The sequence below is a fragment of the Dermacentor albipictus genome, chromosome 1 (genome assembly GCF_038994185.2).
Source record: "Dermacentor albipictus isolate Rhodes 1998 colony chromosome 1, USDA_Dalb.pri_finalv2, whole genome shotgun sequence".
Lineage (NCBI taxonomy): Eukaryota > Metazoa > Arthropoda > Arachnida > Ixodida > Ixodidae > Dermacentor > Dermacentor albipictus.
In genome coordinates, this window is record NC_091821.1 from 518,951,398 (window position 1) to 518,967,012 (window position 15,615).

General features: G+C 44.1%; 1 protein-coding gene across 6 annotated transcripts in view; it reads right to left on the reverse strand.

Moving 5' to 3' along the window:
- LOC135912444 (uncharacterized) overlaps nucleotides 1–15,615 on the reverse strand; it is an 861,485-nt gene that overhangs the window by 556,666 nt on the left and 289,204 nt on the right. For 2 of the 6 annotated variants that reach the window (XM_070532626.1, XM_070532624.1), the window contains exon 3: nucleotides 208–367. The exons of the other annotated variants lie outside the window; for them this stretch is intronic. In XM_070532626.1, coding sequence (XP_070388727.1) covers nucleotides 208–367 — 160 coding nt within the window. The remainder of the gene's footprint in view (nucleotides 1–207; nucleotides 368–15,615) is intronic. 6 annotated transcript variants of the gene reach the window in all.

A 15,615-nucleotide genomic window follows, 5' to 3' on the forward strand; every position in this document is an offset into this window, starting at 1 on the left:
TGCGAAGGCAACTTGCCTCCGCGCGAAAGTGGGGGCCTTCCAGCGTGACCGTTGCGAGAAGAGAAAAAAGTCCGGTTTACTGCTTCCCAGACCACTCGAATTCCATTACCTAGGGCTTGTAGCCATTACTGGTAACCAATATTTGTTACTTATATCAAAGCAGTCAATATTGATTTGGATGGCAACAATGTACTGGGCTGCACGTACTCTTGTTGTAACCGGTAATTACAAAGGCGACGAGCTCTCCTGGCTCGTAGTACTGTGTCGGGTTGATGTACATCTGGACGTTGAAGGGCACAGTCGTCTCGTAAGATCGCAGGTCGCTGCCGCACACGGTCAAGTGGTTCCGGCCGCCTTCCCCCGTGAACTGAAAGAAGCCGCAGTTTCACTCGAAAGACGAAGGTTTGAGAGCAATTGGAAACTATTATAAAACTGCACAAAATAAGGTTTTACATTTATCGATGGTATGAATTGCAGTATTGTAGTCGTTTTAACAAGCTACTTATAACTATAGTCACTTACGAAATAAAATAACAAACATGGTGTCATGAAGTTCCCTGAAGTCGACTGTTGAATAAGTTGGCATGCGTTCATACTAAATACCGAGGGGGTCAGGCAGCACACAAAAACCGAAAACAGAGAAGTAGAAGCAGCGTTGTGTCTTCTCCCTGCACTTCTTATTGTTTAGTTTCTGTACGCTGCCCCGCCCCCACCCACTCAGTATTCAGCATGGTGTACACTGCGTACAGGCGAACATGAATAAAAATCAGTCGATCATTGCGAACACTCACTTTCACAATGCTGGCGTGAGGAAGACCTCAAATAGAGGAGAGCCAACACATTGTGCTGCTTCTCGCTTAAAGGTAAACACGAATGTGTTTGATGCCTTGGTCCAACATTAACACCCTAATGTGACGTTGGCGCGTAACCCGACGTGATTGCTTCGTGGTGTTGGGCTCCTAGGCACGAGGGGGCGGGATTGAATCCAGGCCGTGGCACCCGCATTTCAATGAGGGGGAAATGCTAAATACCAGTGTACTTAGATTGAGTCTGCCCTGCACGGGAATGAAGTGTGGCACGGCAATGAGCAAGAAAAAAAAAAGGATGCACTAATAATCGTGACCAGATGACGTCATTATCGGCAACGATTGTGCAAGTGACAACCGGGAACCTTCACGCTTTGAAAGAGAAGCGCGACATCGCATTGTTGCAGTCCAGTAGGGCCTTTGAACCGCACTGGCAAAAAGAAACACTCGGTCTCTCTTTTAGGTATGAACTCGGATTTTTTTTTGCTTCCTGCTTTTTTTAAATCAAAGGGGCATTGCTGGACCACTCTTCAGCTCTGTCTGTACTTTCGTTTCGTTCTTTGGCTTTGCTGACTCGTGTGAAATAGAAAACAAATGGTGATTGTGCTCTCTACATGCAGGAATTCTATGTGGCATATGCCACAATAGCTACCATAATGGGAAATGCACACGGGTAACAAATCCTGGCTAAAAAATACATGAGCGATACTGCCATTAATTTGTGGACGTGTCAGGCTTGCAATCCTCCGACAGTCGTACCCGCAACACAGAGATTGAACAGGGAAAAAAAAGAGCATGAAACCGCAGCGACGAAAGAGCTTTCACTTAACGAAAAACACTTCCTGTTGGGCTAGTTGGTAGCTGTTCACTAAAAAAAACAAAGATGTCGAACAAATGGACCCGCACAAGAGAAGTGAACGCGACAGGACGCCACTCCCAATTGCTTTATTCAGAGAACACAGGTACAATAATACCATTGGTCAACACATGCGCACAGAGCAAACTTTCATTCACACATCTAATCAAACATTCATGATACACAACGCTCGGATTCCTAATTTCTTGTGTGTGTGTCCCTTTGTTTGACATCTTCATTTTTTCTAGTGAACAGCTACCAACTAGCCCAACTAAAAAAATAAAGATATCAAACAAACGGACACACAAAAGAGAAGAGAACGGAACCGGGCGCCACTCCAATTGCTTTATTAAGAGAAAGCAGGCACAATAATACCATTGGTCAACAGATGTGCACAGAGGAAACTTTCAGTCACGCATCTAATCAAATATTCATGATACACAATGCTCGGATTCCTAATCTCTTGTGTGTCTGTCCGTTTGTTTGACATCTTTATTTTTTGTAGTGAACTGCTTCCAACTAGCCCAACGACAAAACATAAAGATGTCAAACAAACGGACACACACAAGAGCAGAGAACGGGACAGGGCGCCTCTCCCAACAGCTTTATTCAGAGAAGGCAGGCACAATACTACCATTGGTCAACACATGCACACAGAGCAAACTTTCATTCACGCATCTAATCAAACACTCATGATACAAAACGCTCGGATTCCTAATCTCTTGTGTGTGTGTCCGTTTGTTTCACACCTTTATTTTTTGTGGTGAACAGCTACCAACTAGCCCAAGTATATAAAAAAAAAGATGTCAGACAAACGGACACACACAAGAGAAGAGAATGGGACAGGGTGCCACTCCCAACTGCTTTATTCAGAGAAGGCAGGCACAATAATACCATTGGTCAACACATGCGCACAGATCAAACTTTCATTCACGCATCTAATCAAACATTCAAGATACACTACACTCGAATTCCTAATCTCTTGTGTGTGTCCGTTTGTTTGACATCTTTATTTTTGTAGTGAACAGCTACCAACTAGCCCAACTACAAGAAATAAAGATGTCAATCAAACGGACACACACAAGAGAAGAGAACGGGACCGGGCGCCTCTCCCAATTGCTTTATTCAGAGAACTCAGGCACAATAATACCAGTTGTCAACACATGCGCACAGTGCAAACTTTCATTCACGCATCTAATCAAACATTCATTATACACAACACTCGAATTCCTAATCTCTTGTGGGTGTCCGTTTCTTTTACATCGCTATTTTTGTAGTGAACAGCTACCAACTAGCCCAACCACAAGAAATAAAGATGTCAAACAAGCGGACTCACACAAGAAAAGAGAAACGGACTGGGCGCCACCCCCAATTGCTTTATTCAGAGAACGCTGGCCCAATAATACCATTGGTCAACACATGCGCACTGTGGAAACTTTCATTCACGCATCTAATCAAACATTCATAATACACAACGCTCGGATTCCTAATCTCTTGTGTGTGTCCGTTTGTTTGACCTCTTTTTTTTGTAGTGAACAGCTACCAACTAGCCCAAGTACAAAAAAGAGATGTCAGACAAACGGACACACACAAGTTAAGAGAATGGGACAGGGCGTCACTCCCAACTGCTTTATTCAGAGAACGCAGGCACAATAATACCATTGGTCAACACATGCGGGAAGGTCAAACTTTCATTCACACTTCTTATCAATCATTCAACATACACAACACTCGAATTCCTAATCTCTTGTGTGTGTCCATTTCTTTGACATCGTTATTTTTGTAGTGAACAGCTACCAACTAGCCAAACCACAAGAAATAAAGATGTAAAACAAGCGGACACACACAAGAAAAGAGAATGGGACAGGGCGCCTCTCCCAACTGCTTTATTCAGAGAACGCAGGCACAATAATACCATTGGTCAACAGATGTGCACAGAGGAAGCTTTCATTCATGCATCTAATGAAACATTCATGATACACAACGCTGGGATTCCTAATCTCTTGTGTGTGTCCGTTTGTTTGACAACTTTATTTTTTGTTGTGAACAGCTACCAACTAGCCCAACTACAAAACATAAAGATGTCAAACAAACGGACACACACAAGAGCAGCGAATGGGGCAGGGCGCCTCTCCCAACTGCTTTATGCAGAGAACGCAGGCACAGTAATACCATTGGTCAACACATGTGCACCGAGCAAACTTTCATTCACGCATCTAATCAAACATTCATTATACACAACACTCGTATTCCTAATCTCTTGTGGGTGTCCGTTTCTTTTACATCGCTATTTTTGTAGTGAACAGCTACCAACTAGCCCAACCACAAGAAATAAAGATGTCAAACAAGCGGACTCACACAAGAAAAGAGAAACGGACTGGGCGCCACCCCCAATTGCTTTATTCAGAGAACGCAGGCACAATAATACCTTTCGTCAACACATGCGCACAGAGCAAACTTTCATTCACGCATCTAATCAAACATTCAGGATACACAACGCTCGGATTCCTAATCTCTTGTGTGTGTCCGTTTGTTTGACATCTTTATTTTTTTAGTGATCAGCTACCAACTAGCGCAACTACAAAAAATAAAGATGTGAAACAAACGGACACACACAAGAGAACAGAACGGGACAGGGCGCCTCTCCCAACTGCTTTATTCAGAGAACGCAGGCACAATAATACCATTGGTCAACACATGCGAACAGAGCAAACTTTCATTCACGCATCTAATCAAACACTCATGATACACAACGCTCGGATTCCTAATCTCTTGTGTGTCTGTCCGTTTGTTTGACATCATTATTTTTTGTAGTGAACAGCTACCAACTAGCCCAACTACAAGAAATAAAGATGTCAATCAAACGGACACACACAAGAGAAGAGAACGGGACCGGGCGCCACTCCCAATTGCTTTATTAAGAGAAAGCAGTCACAATAATACCATTGGTCAACAGATGTGCACAGAGGAAGCTTTCATTCACGCATCTAATGAAATATTCATGATACACAATGCTGGGATTCCTAATCTCTTCTGTGTCTGTCCGTTTGTTTTACAGCTTTATTTTTTGTAGTGAACTGCTTCCAACTAGCCCAACGACAAAACATAAAGATGTCAAACAAACGGACACACACAAGAGCAGAGAACGGGACAGGGCGCCTCTCCCAACAGCTTTATTGAGAGAACGCAGGCAATGTCATTAACTCGCGTTTGTTTCCTCACCCAATCTGCTCTTTTCTTATCCCTTAACGTTACACCTATCATTCTTCTTTCCATAGCTCATTGCGTCGTCCTCAATTTGAGTAGAACCCTTTTCGTAAGCCTCCAGGTTTCTGCCCCGTAGGTGAGTACTGGTAAGACATAGCTATTATACACTTTTCGCTTGAGGGATAATGGCAACCTGCTGTTCATGATCTGAGAATGCCTGGTATTTATCTAGTAATTTTCCTCCCTAGTTTGGACGAATTGTTCAAGTTCTCTTCTTTCAGGTTCACATAAATTCATGCTGTCGGGTTGATCAGGAATTATTGTAAGTTGTTCCTTGCAGTGTTCTTCAAGAATATCAATAAGGGAGAGCGATGCGTTTTCCAGGACAGTACTCCACTTGAATAATAGCCTGGAAGGTAAAAAACCAAGGGCACATCTAGCCTTAATTCCGAGACTTTGTGGGATTTTGCTCTGTTTAATGCAGCTAGTGCAAATTTTAGGTTAAATCGGTAATTTGCTTGTTTGGCGGTGAGTTTGCGGGAATTTGAGCAATGGGCGAGATTTGTTGTTGTGTGTGCTATTCCTTGTGCGTAGTAGTAATTTCTGTTTGGTTAGGGCAGACCTCCGCGGCGAAACATCCTCAGGAGGTGTCTTTTGCGCCTAATTTTTTTGCCGAGGCCTGCACCAATGTCTCTCTGTGTATCTGTCTGTGTATAGGTCTGCTTATTAGTGTATGTAGCTGTTTGCATGAAGCCTTCGCGGATGGTTGTGTGCTTCCGTATGAGTGGGTGTTGTACGGGTGGTGTTGGTTCGGCGTCCACTTTCTGTGTGCATTCTTTTTATTTATTTATTTATTTATTTATTTATTTACCCACAGCGCCACAGTGGCATTACAGTGGGGGGGTTGTACAAATGAAAAAAAAATATTACAATGGCAGTCACAATGACAATGCAAACACTTCAGTGTCAGTAATATTAACAAGAAATGAAGATAAATCATTCCATTCTCTTACAGTCTGAGGAAAAAACGACATCTTGAACATATCGGTTCTTGACCTGAATTCACGCACTTTATGATTATGATCAACCCGCTCGGATCTGTAGTGCGGATGAAAAATGTACTTCTCCCTAGGAATAGCAATCTTACCGTAATATATGTTATGAAAAAATTTAAGCCTTAGCTTTCTTCTTCTTACTTCAAGGGGTTCCCATTCTAATTCCTGTTTTATGCCAGACACACTAATGTATCTACTATAACTCCCAGAAACGTAGCGAGCCGCTAAGTTCTGGATTCTCTCTAATTTTTGTCTGTCAGTCTTTGTCGGCGGATCCCATACAATACAAGCATATTCCAACGCGGACCTAATATACGTTTTAAATAGTAAATCCCTAGAGTCTTGCGGAAACATTCTTGTGTTACGGCGCAAAAAACCCAACATTTTGCAAGCTTTCCCAGCAACATAATCAACATGTCGATGCCAACATAGTCTTGAGGTGATGTACACACCTAAATACTCATATTCTAGAACAGTTTCCAATAAGTGGCCGTTTAAGTTATAGACGTAATTAGGTACATTCTTTTTCCTCGTGAAACACATGTGCACTGTTTTTTGCAAACTTATATTCATGTGCCACTGTTCGCACCACCGGTGCAATGTATTTAGGTCTTCCTGTAAAGCAAGCGAATCCTGGGAATTTTGCACTTCTCTGTAGACCACACAGTCATCAGCGAAGAGTCGCATGTGGGAAGTAATATTCTCCGATATGTCGTTAATGAACACAAGAAAAAGCAACGGTCCCAAAACTGACCCCTGTGGGACGCCTGACGTAACCGAAGTTGCATTTGATTTGGCTCCGTTTATTGTGACATACTGACACCTTAAACTTAAATATTCCTTAATCCATTCTACAACCTTCTCATTCACATTTAAACAACGCAACTTGTGGACTAAGAGACCATGATCTACTACGTCAAAAGCCTTTTTAAAATCAATGAATATGCAGTCAATGATGCTACAACGATCCATAGCTTCGCATACCTCATGAACAAACTCGGTTAGTTGTGTAACACAGGATTTCCCTTGCCGGAAGCCGTGCTGATTTGGATTTAACAAGGGATTGAGATGATTCATTATGTTCGTATATAGGATGTGCTCTAGAGTTTTACAGACATTACTTATTAAGGATATAGGACGGTAATTAGAGACCAATTCCCGAGGCCCGGTCTTATGAATAGGGACCACGCAGGCAACCTTCCAATCTATAGGAAGAGAACTAGTGAGCAAAGATTTCTTGAATAGGAGAGCTAAAAAAGGAGATACAGATTCGGCACACAACTTTAAAAGGCCATTGGACAAACCATCAGGGCCTCCAGCTTTCGACGCATCTAGTCGCTGAAGTAATGCAGTAATTCCCCTTTCATCTATGTCTATGGGTGGCATAGGATTAAGCTGAACTGGCTGATAAGGGATGTCACAGGTTGTGCTGGGCCGAAATACCGAACTGAAAAAATCATTGAAAGAGTTTGCTTTTTCAAGACTGTCGTCTATCATGTGGCCATTGTGCGCTATTGTTGGAATGCCTACATTATCTTTACCATTGCGTTTGACGTATCGCCAGAATTCCTTTGGGTTCTTTTGGAACCTTGACGAGAAGGAGTCAAGGAAGCCCTTTTTAGCTTTTGCCACAGCCATCTGTAGAGCATTGTTAGCCGCCTCTAAGTTTGTTTTCGTCAAGGGGTTTCGATTCTTCTTATATCTTTTAAACGTTCTTTGGCGTTTGTTATGAAGGCGTCGTAAATCAGCATTGAACCACGGCTTATTCTTCCAACGCCTTGGCGACTGCACCCATGAAGGAACAAACCTTTCCTGTAAATCTAACATTTTGTTTTTGAAACTAAGCCACAGATCATTAACACTGCAAGTTTCTGACAAGGCCTCGTAAAGCGGAAAGTAAGCTTCTAACGCTAAGTCTATTTCTTTAGTATTAGCTTTTGAGTAATTATATATCTTTCTTGCTGCACTCGATTTTGCTTTTTTTTTGCTTCCGTATGAGTGGGTGCTGTACGGGTGGTGTTGGTTCGGCGTCCACTTTCTGTGTGCATTCTTTTGGGGTTCTAGCTTTGGTGCAATGTGCGTGCGAGCTGGTGTTGAAAATTTCAAGCGTCTGTTTCTGTGTTGAAGCTGATTGGGACGCACGATTTATTAGTGTTGTTGGTTGCGTCCCTTTAAAAGAGTTCCTGAGCCTGTATATGATGTTGTTAGCTATTACCTTGACACCATAAAAAATGGGACGTAGTCCATCCCGTCGAGCTGATTGTTGGGTCCTGGTGTATTTCAGTGTGGTGGATGATTTCGACGTTTTCATGTTGGTTTCCAATGTGCAGAAGAACATCTTTGAGCTTACGTGTTCCTAGTGTGTGAGCTAGGATTGTCTCTGATTGTTGAGAAAGTTGCCGGTGTTTGTTTGCGATCCTGGGAAGTACTTTTGTAAGGGTGATATCTGAGTTTGGTGTGTTGGTGTGTGAATTGTTTACTAGCGTTTTCATGGCCTTAACTGTGTTTTCACGTGTGTCGTTGTTAAGGTCACTAGCCCTGCAGTTAATGACGAAATTTGGGATGTGCTGTGGTGCTGCGGCAATGAAGTCTTGGATGGTGTGTGTTGTGGCGCTACTCTCAAAGCTAATGTGTGGTGTGTTGTCCTGGTGGGATGTGTTCGTGCATGTACTTGTAGTAACTGTCTCCAATTAGTGCTACGTGTGACAAGGAAATCCAGAGTTCGCTCCCCTTATTCCTTCATCTTCCGTTGGTGAAAATCCAGGGAAAGCACGTTACAGGGAACGTCAGATCAAACAGATATCGCGCGGACACAGCTGAAACCATCAGAAAGCCGTCGCCGAGTGTTTCAACCAAGCAGGTCATAACTTTAATGAACCTAAACTCGACATCTTACAGTCAAGTTTCCGTTCTCAACGAGAAAGACAACGCACAGCATCCTGCCTTATCCATAAGTTCAAGACATTGCAACCAATAAGCATAAACGTTTCAAAGGGAGCTTTATAATCTATTCGCTATGCTAAATTTCAAGCTATATAGGCAACAACACTACGTTTCGTTTCTTAGCCTGTTCTTGTTTTTGTTTTACTTTTCTTCTTCGTTCAGTTCTTTCCCTTTTATCTCTTTATGTCATTTCAGCATTTTCTTTTGTTTTGTTGTTTTCACGAGCAGCAGTTTCTGCTACTCCTTTTATGATCTCTTTCAGAGATACGATAGTCATACTAACCAGCGAAACAGGTAATAGATGGCCGCTGTTTGACACACTCCGGTTGACACGTGGGTGCTGACACGTGATTGACAGACGGCCGTGTCCCTGGCCTTGTGCACAGCACTCTTTACTCTCAATTTGACACCCTAGCCCCTAACACATCTTCATTCGTTTCCACAGCCACCCACCTTATGCCCTCTCCCCTTTAGAAGAACCCCACCTATATATACTGTAGCGAGGGGAGCGTATGTCGGCTTGAAGAAGACAAGTCTACTTGTGGAAGCGTTGGCTCCTATTTTCATGTTGTCATTTTCCTCATCGTCTTGAATTTCTGTCTCCCGCCTTCCCCGTGTTTTCCCTGGATATTGTTTATGTGGTGTGTTGTTCCGCACTCGTTCTGGATATGTGCGCATCCATTTCAATGAGTGCTGAAACACTAAGAACTTTGGCTAAATGTTAACTCAAGTTTTTTCGCCTCGGCAAAGTGAGCAGAGGGCTTGCTGTCGAGTTGTTAGTGCAGCGTCACTACTTTAATTGCATCGCTTAGTTTTCTGGAGAAGAACGTCGAAGGCGCATCGGGTACGGTTGATAAGGAGCCTGTGGCGAAAGACATGGCAGTCTGGCTGTATGAGCGCTGCAGTGACGAAGAGTGAGTGTTACAGGCCGCATTGCCAGGGAATGTCGCTGTTTAAGTCCGTTAACGACGCACGATCTGGTCAGGGCTGCGCCAACATTGAAAGGATAGCGGCGAAATAGCAGTGCACTTGTTACAGTGGCGAGCAAAATGACCGAGTGGGTCATGCCCTAGTATGAGTGGGTCATGATGGAGTGGGCCAATGGCGAGCAACGTGACAGCTGAGTGGGCAAGGTTGCGGCAGCACCAGTAAAATGTTTAATCGTTGCTTGCTATTCAGGAAGTACCTCGCCTGTTTAGCTGACAACATCTGGGGCGTCACATGGCCTGGTTAGTTTCATTTGATTTTTCTCCATCTTTTCTGTCCGCGGACGTGATGCTACACAGTGTTTGCTCTGGGACGAACCTGCCACTTCGATGAGATAGCTCCGGCGCGTCCCTCTTCAAACTTCAGTATGCCATTCATCCCAGTAACCTGCATTTTGATCAGCGAGTAACCGTGAGCTGCCGGTCGGTGACGTCAGCCCCGAAGTATATAAATTTGCTGCACATTGAGCCGTTCTTCAGTGGGTCTGGTCGCCGCAGCACCATTACGATGTTTATGCGTTGCTTGCTCTTCATGCAAGTGCTTTGCTATCCTAACGCTGCATGTAACTGATCCAATGATCGCTTTCCGTTGCTGCTTCCTTGTCCACATGGTCTTGTGCAATGGTGTTTGAATGCTTAGTATTGCATTAGTAATTTTAACGTGAGCACTGATGTCGAAATCAATCCAGGTTCCCTGACAAAGTCAACGAGTACCAGGTAAAGCATTGAGTCTGGTAACAGACGTGAAACCCGGAATGCGAATGGTTCCACCTCCACTCTCGATGAGAGCCTGGTGCACATTCTCCTCTTGTATGCCACGACACTGATGCTCTCTCTGTATCCGAAGTGTTCTCTGAAATACTGACTGAGCAAAATAAGTTGGCTCGCGACATTGCTGGCTTTAAGTCATTTCAAAAGGAAGTCGCTTGCCGACGGGGTGCTTTAGAGTTGCGTGCCGGTGCATTAGAACCCTAATCTAATGACTCCAGTTAAATTTGTGAATTACGTGCAGAACTCAACTTGCAAACTTACCATGCTGGTATTACAAAATGATCTGGAGATTTGTTCTCGAAGAAATAATGTTATCACAAACGGTATTTTGGAACAACCCAATGATAACGCTATCATGCTGTTATCCAACGTTACCCTGACCTTGAAGATTAGGTGTCCTCACACTGAACACGACCACAGGCTTTTAGTGCACGCGCTGATCTCAGTTAAAGACAAGGCATAGAAACTCAAGGCTCAGATTTTTTCATTACAGAAGATAACTGTAATTACAGTAATCAGTAATTACAGTAATGATTACAGAAGCTTCTAGGATTAGATATGTTCGGAAAGTGAGCGTCAATTGTTTTTCATAACAATGGTTCTGTTGTAAAGTTGAGATACAGTTATGCTTTCATTAAAAGGGTTCGTTGTAACAGGGAGGACATTTCATGCAGATTAATACTGGTAATTAATCAAGCATTACCTTATGGGCCTGCGTCTTCGACTCTCGCCTCAACCGCTTCCTGACTTCGTTCTGGACACTTCGGTAACCTCGTCGTTTTGAACTCTCAAAACATTGTTAAAAACTTGGAGGCTTACTTTCAACAATCTTCTTTAATCTCATCATGTTATTGTCATCAATTAGTCATGCTAGCATAGTAATATTTATGGCTCCGAGTTAACTCCACCAGGTTTGTTGATGCGCGCCAGGAGACGATTCGTGGCACTTGAATCGCACTGCTTAGTCATTCGGTTCTCCGTTTCTCAGTTTTACCTCGTTGACTGAATCCTTGGTGTGTGAAATTTACCTGAATATTACGTGCAACATCTTTACGTATATTTGTGGTGCTACGCAGGTGAGAGGCAAGGAATGGACAAAACTAGCGCTGAGTGACAACTAAGTTTATAGGCTTACGAATCATTATAATAATTTCCTAATTTCTATCAGTGATGGAGGAAACTGCAGGTAGTTTAGAGGCAAACAGGGATTGAACAGGAAATATATATACATAGCAACAGACGGCATCTGAAGTATGCGTAAAATATAAACGCAAAAACACAAATTACCTGAAAATCACTCTTCAATTATTTTAGGAAGAATGAGTGACAAGGTGTTCACGTAAAACTCGCGCATCAGATATATAAATATCACGAATTGATTTCTCAAACAAAGATAAAATTGTTGGTAGTGTGTATGATATCTTTTGTGTAGAATAATTGGCTCGCGGAGCGACGACCTTCCACACTTCCGTACACCTTGCGACTTCATAATGTGGGCTCCTTGTGAGATTCTGTTGTTCATGAAGAAATTTTAAATCCTCTTTTACCTCCAGTTTGAAAGCTTGGCTTAATTTGTAATCATAAAGGTTAAACACGTGTATTATGTTTGCTTCCGGAACTAGGTTTTATGAGTGGGAATTGTCAGGTAAGCTAGACACACAGTTCGCACAAATGTTTCTGAAGTATATGTCTCTTCTCTAGATTGGTGGCTGTACGCCGACGTGTGGTTTTACGCTAAAGATTCCATACCAATTTGGCTCTTGTATTTCCCCTCTGGACCTACCGACCGTCCATATAGTCATGTTGAGTGGGAATTGTCAGGTAAGCTAGACAGAGTTCGCACAAATGTTTCTGAAGTATATGTACATTCTCTAGATTCGTGGCTGTACGTTGAAGTGCGGTTTTACGCTAAAGATTTCATACCAATTTGGCTCTTGCTTTTCCCCTATGGACCCTCCGACCGTCCATATGGTCATGTTTCCATGCAAGGCATGGCTGATCCCCCGTATGTTCTCGACTTGGGCTGGGAGTTTCATCATGACCACGTTGAAAAGTGTCGGCGACAGCACTGCTCAATGTTGCGTTCCTCTATTCGGTATGTCCACTCACTGCGCCATCACATTTCCAAGCACGATTGTGGTTTTGCGCTGAAGACTCCAAACTAATTCGCCTCTTGTTACTCTATGGACCCCAACATCATACATATAATGTCGCCGACAAGGCATCGCTGATCCCCCGTATTTTCTCGAGTTGGGCCCGGAGTTTCATTTCGGGCATGTTGAAAAGTGTCGGCGACAGCACTGCTCATTTTTGCCTTCATCTATTCGGTGTGCCCACTAGCTGTGACCTCACATTTCCAAGCCTTCATACGGTTGTACGCAGAAGATTCCATAATAATCCACCACGTGTTCTATGAACCCTCCGACTGTCCATATAGTGATGTCGTCATACAAGGCATTGCCGAGCCCCGGTATTTTCTAGAGTTGGTCTGGGAGTTTCATCATGGCCACGTTGAAAAGTGCCGGTGACAGCGTAGGTACTTGTTGCCTTCTTCCATTCGTTGTCCTCTCACTGCGGCCTGACATTTACAACTCTTATTGCGGCTGTACGCTGAAGATTCCTTACCAATTGGTTTCTTGCTCTTCTCCTATAGACTCTGCCACCGTCCGTATAGTGATGTCTCCATACAAGGCACGACTGATCCCCGGTATTTTCTCGAGTCACGCTGGGCGTTTCATCATCGACACGTTAAAAAGTGTCGGAGAAAGCACTGCTCCTTGTGACATTCCTCAATTCAGTGTGTCCACTCACTGCGACATTCCATTCTGAGCGCCATTTTGCTTGTACGCTGAAGATTCCATACTATGCGCCTCTTGTTCTCCCATGGACCCTCCGACTGTCCATATAGTGAGGTCGCCATAAAAGGCATGGCTGATCACCTGTATTTTCTCGAGTTGGGCTCGGAGTTTCATCATGACCATGTTTAAAAGTGTCGGCGACAGCACTACTTGTGAGATTCGTCTATTCGGTGTGCCCACTCACTGCGACCTCACATTTCGAAGCACGATTGTGGTTGCACGCTGAAGACTCCATACTAATTCATGTATTGTTGTTCTATCGACCCCCAGACAGTCCATATAGTGATGTAGCCTACAAGGCATGGCTGATCCTCGGTATTTCCTGATGTTGGGCTGAGAGATTGATCATTGCCCCGTTTAAAAGTGCCGGCGAGAGCACTACTCCTTGTCACATTTCTCTATTCGGTGTGTCCACTCACTGCCGCCTCACATTTTCAAGCCGCAACTGCGCACGGTTTGTGCGCATCCCCCCTCTTGTATACATACAAAGGGTGTGGCAAAGCAATCATATATTTTTGGACGACAGCGCTGTTTATGTCGTCTCTCGCAGTCTTTGTCCTTCTCGCTGTACGGTGTTTTTTTATTTTTTATTATGAATTACCATCTAGTCCAAGCAACAACCCCAGTTCCAACCCTGTTGGGGCTGTACGCTGAAAATTCCATACTAATTCGCCTATTGTTGTTCGATGGACTCATACCGTCCAATCAGTGAAATCTGTGTATCTACCGTGTCTGTGTATGATACCGTATCTGTGTATCTTTCTTTCCACGTCCTCGTACAGTCGCACTTATAGACCCTACCATGAGTCGCCTACAAGGCATGGCAGATCCAATGTATTTTCTTGTGTCGGACTGGGAGTTTGATCACGCCAAGTTGAAAAGTGTCGGCGAGATCAGTGCTCCTTGTGGCGTCCCTGTATTCGGTGTGTCGACTCAATGCGATCTCACATTTGCAAGCCTTATTGTGGTTGTGCGCTAAAGACAAAATACTGATTCACCTCTTGTTGTTCTCGCATGACCAGCCGACCGTCCATATATTAACGTCGCCATCAAATCCATCGTTGATTCCCGATATTTTCTCGTGGTGTGCCGGTGGTTACACCGTTGTCACGCTGAAATTGCCAGCGACAGCGCTGCTCTTGTTGCGTTCCTCTAGTTTGTGTGTCCACTCACTTCGACCCCATATTTCGAAGCCCTATTGTGGTTGTATGCTGAAGATTCTATACTAAATCACCTCAGGTTGTTCCCTTACGGACCCTGCGACCGTGAATATAGTGATGTCTCTATAGAAGACATGGCTCATCCCTGGCATTTTCTTGAGTTGAGCTCCGAGTTTCATAATGGCCACGTTGAAAAGTGTCGCCGAGAGAACTGCTCCTTGTTGGTATCCTCTATTCGGTGTGTCTACTCACTGCGCCCTAACATTTCCAAGCAACAATTGTGGTTTTACGCTGAAGATTCCATCATAATTCGCCTCTTGTTGTTGTCCTATGGATCCTTCAACCGTCCACATGGAGATGTCACCATAGAAGCCATAGCTTATCCCAGGCATTTTCTTGAATTAGGCCGGGAGTTCCAATATGGCCAACTCATATTCCGACTCATACAAGCCTTCGTCATTTCCCAGATAAGGTACACGGCAGCGTTTCACAACTGGACGGTTGCGGAAAAAAACAAGCTCAACGCGCTCATACGCAAGGCGTACAAATGTGCGTTGGGACTTGCGCCTGGAGTCAGCACCACCAAGCTCTTAGAACTAGGCCTACACAATACGCTCGAAGAACTCGTGGAGGCGCAACAAGTGTCCCAACTTGAACGCCTATCCAAGACCCGCCCGGGCAGACACGTGCTTGAAAATCTCGGCATCACATACCACTCGCAACACGGCGTCAAAGTAGACATTCCAAGACCCATACGCGAGCAACTATACGTACCCCCATTGCCTCGCAACATGCACCCCCAACACCACACCGGGAGGCGTAAAGCCAGGGCACAACAGATGAACAAAAGTTACTCTAACGACAAGGATGCGGTCTTCACCGACGCAGCCCGCTATCGAGACAGGAAGAGTTTCGTGGCAGCAGTTACTAGCCACCGAGGCAACCACCTCACGAGCGTCACCGTGAACACGGC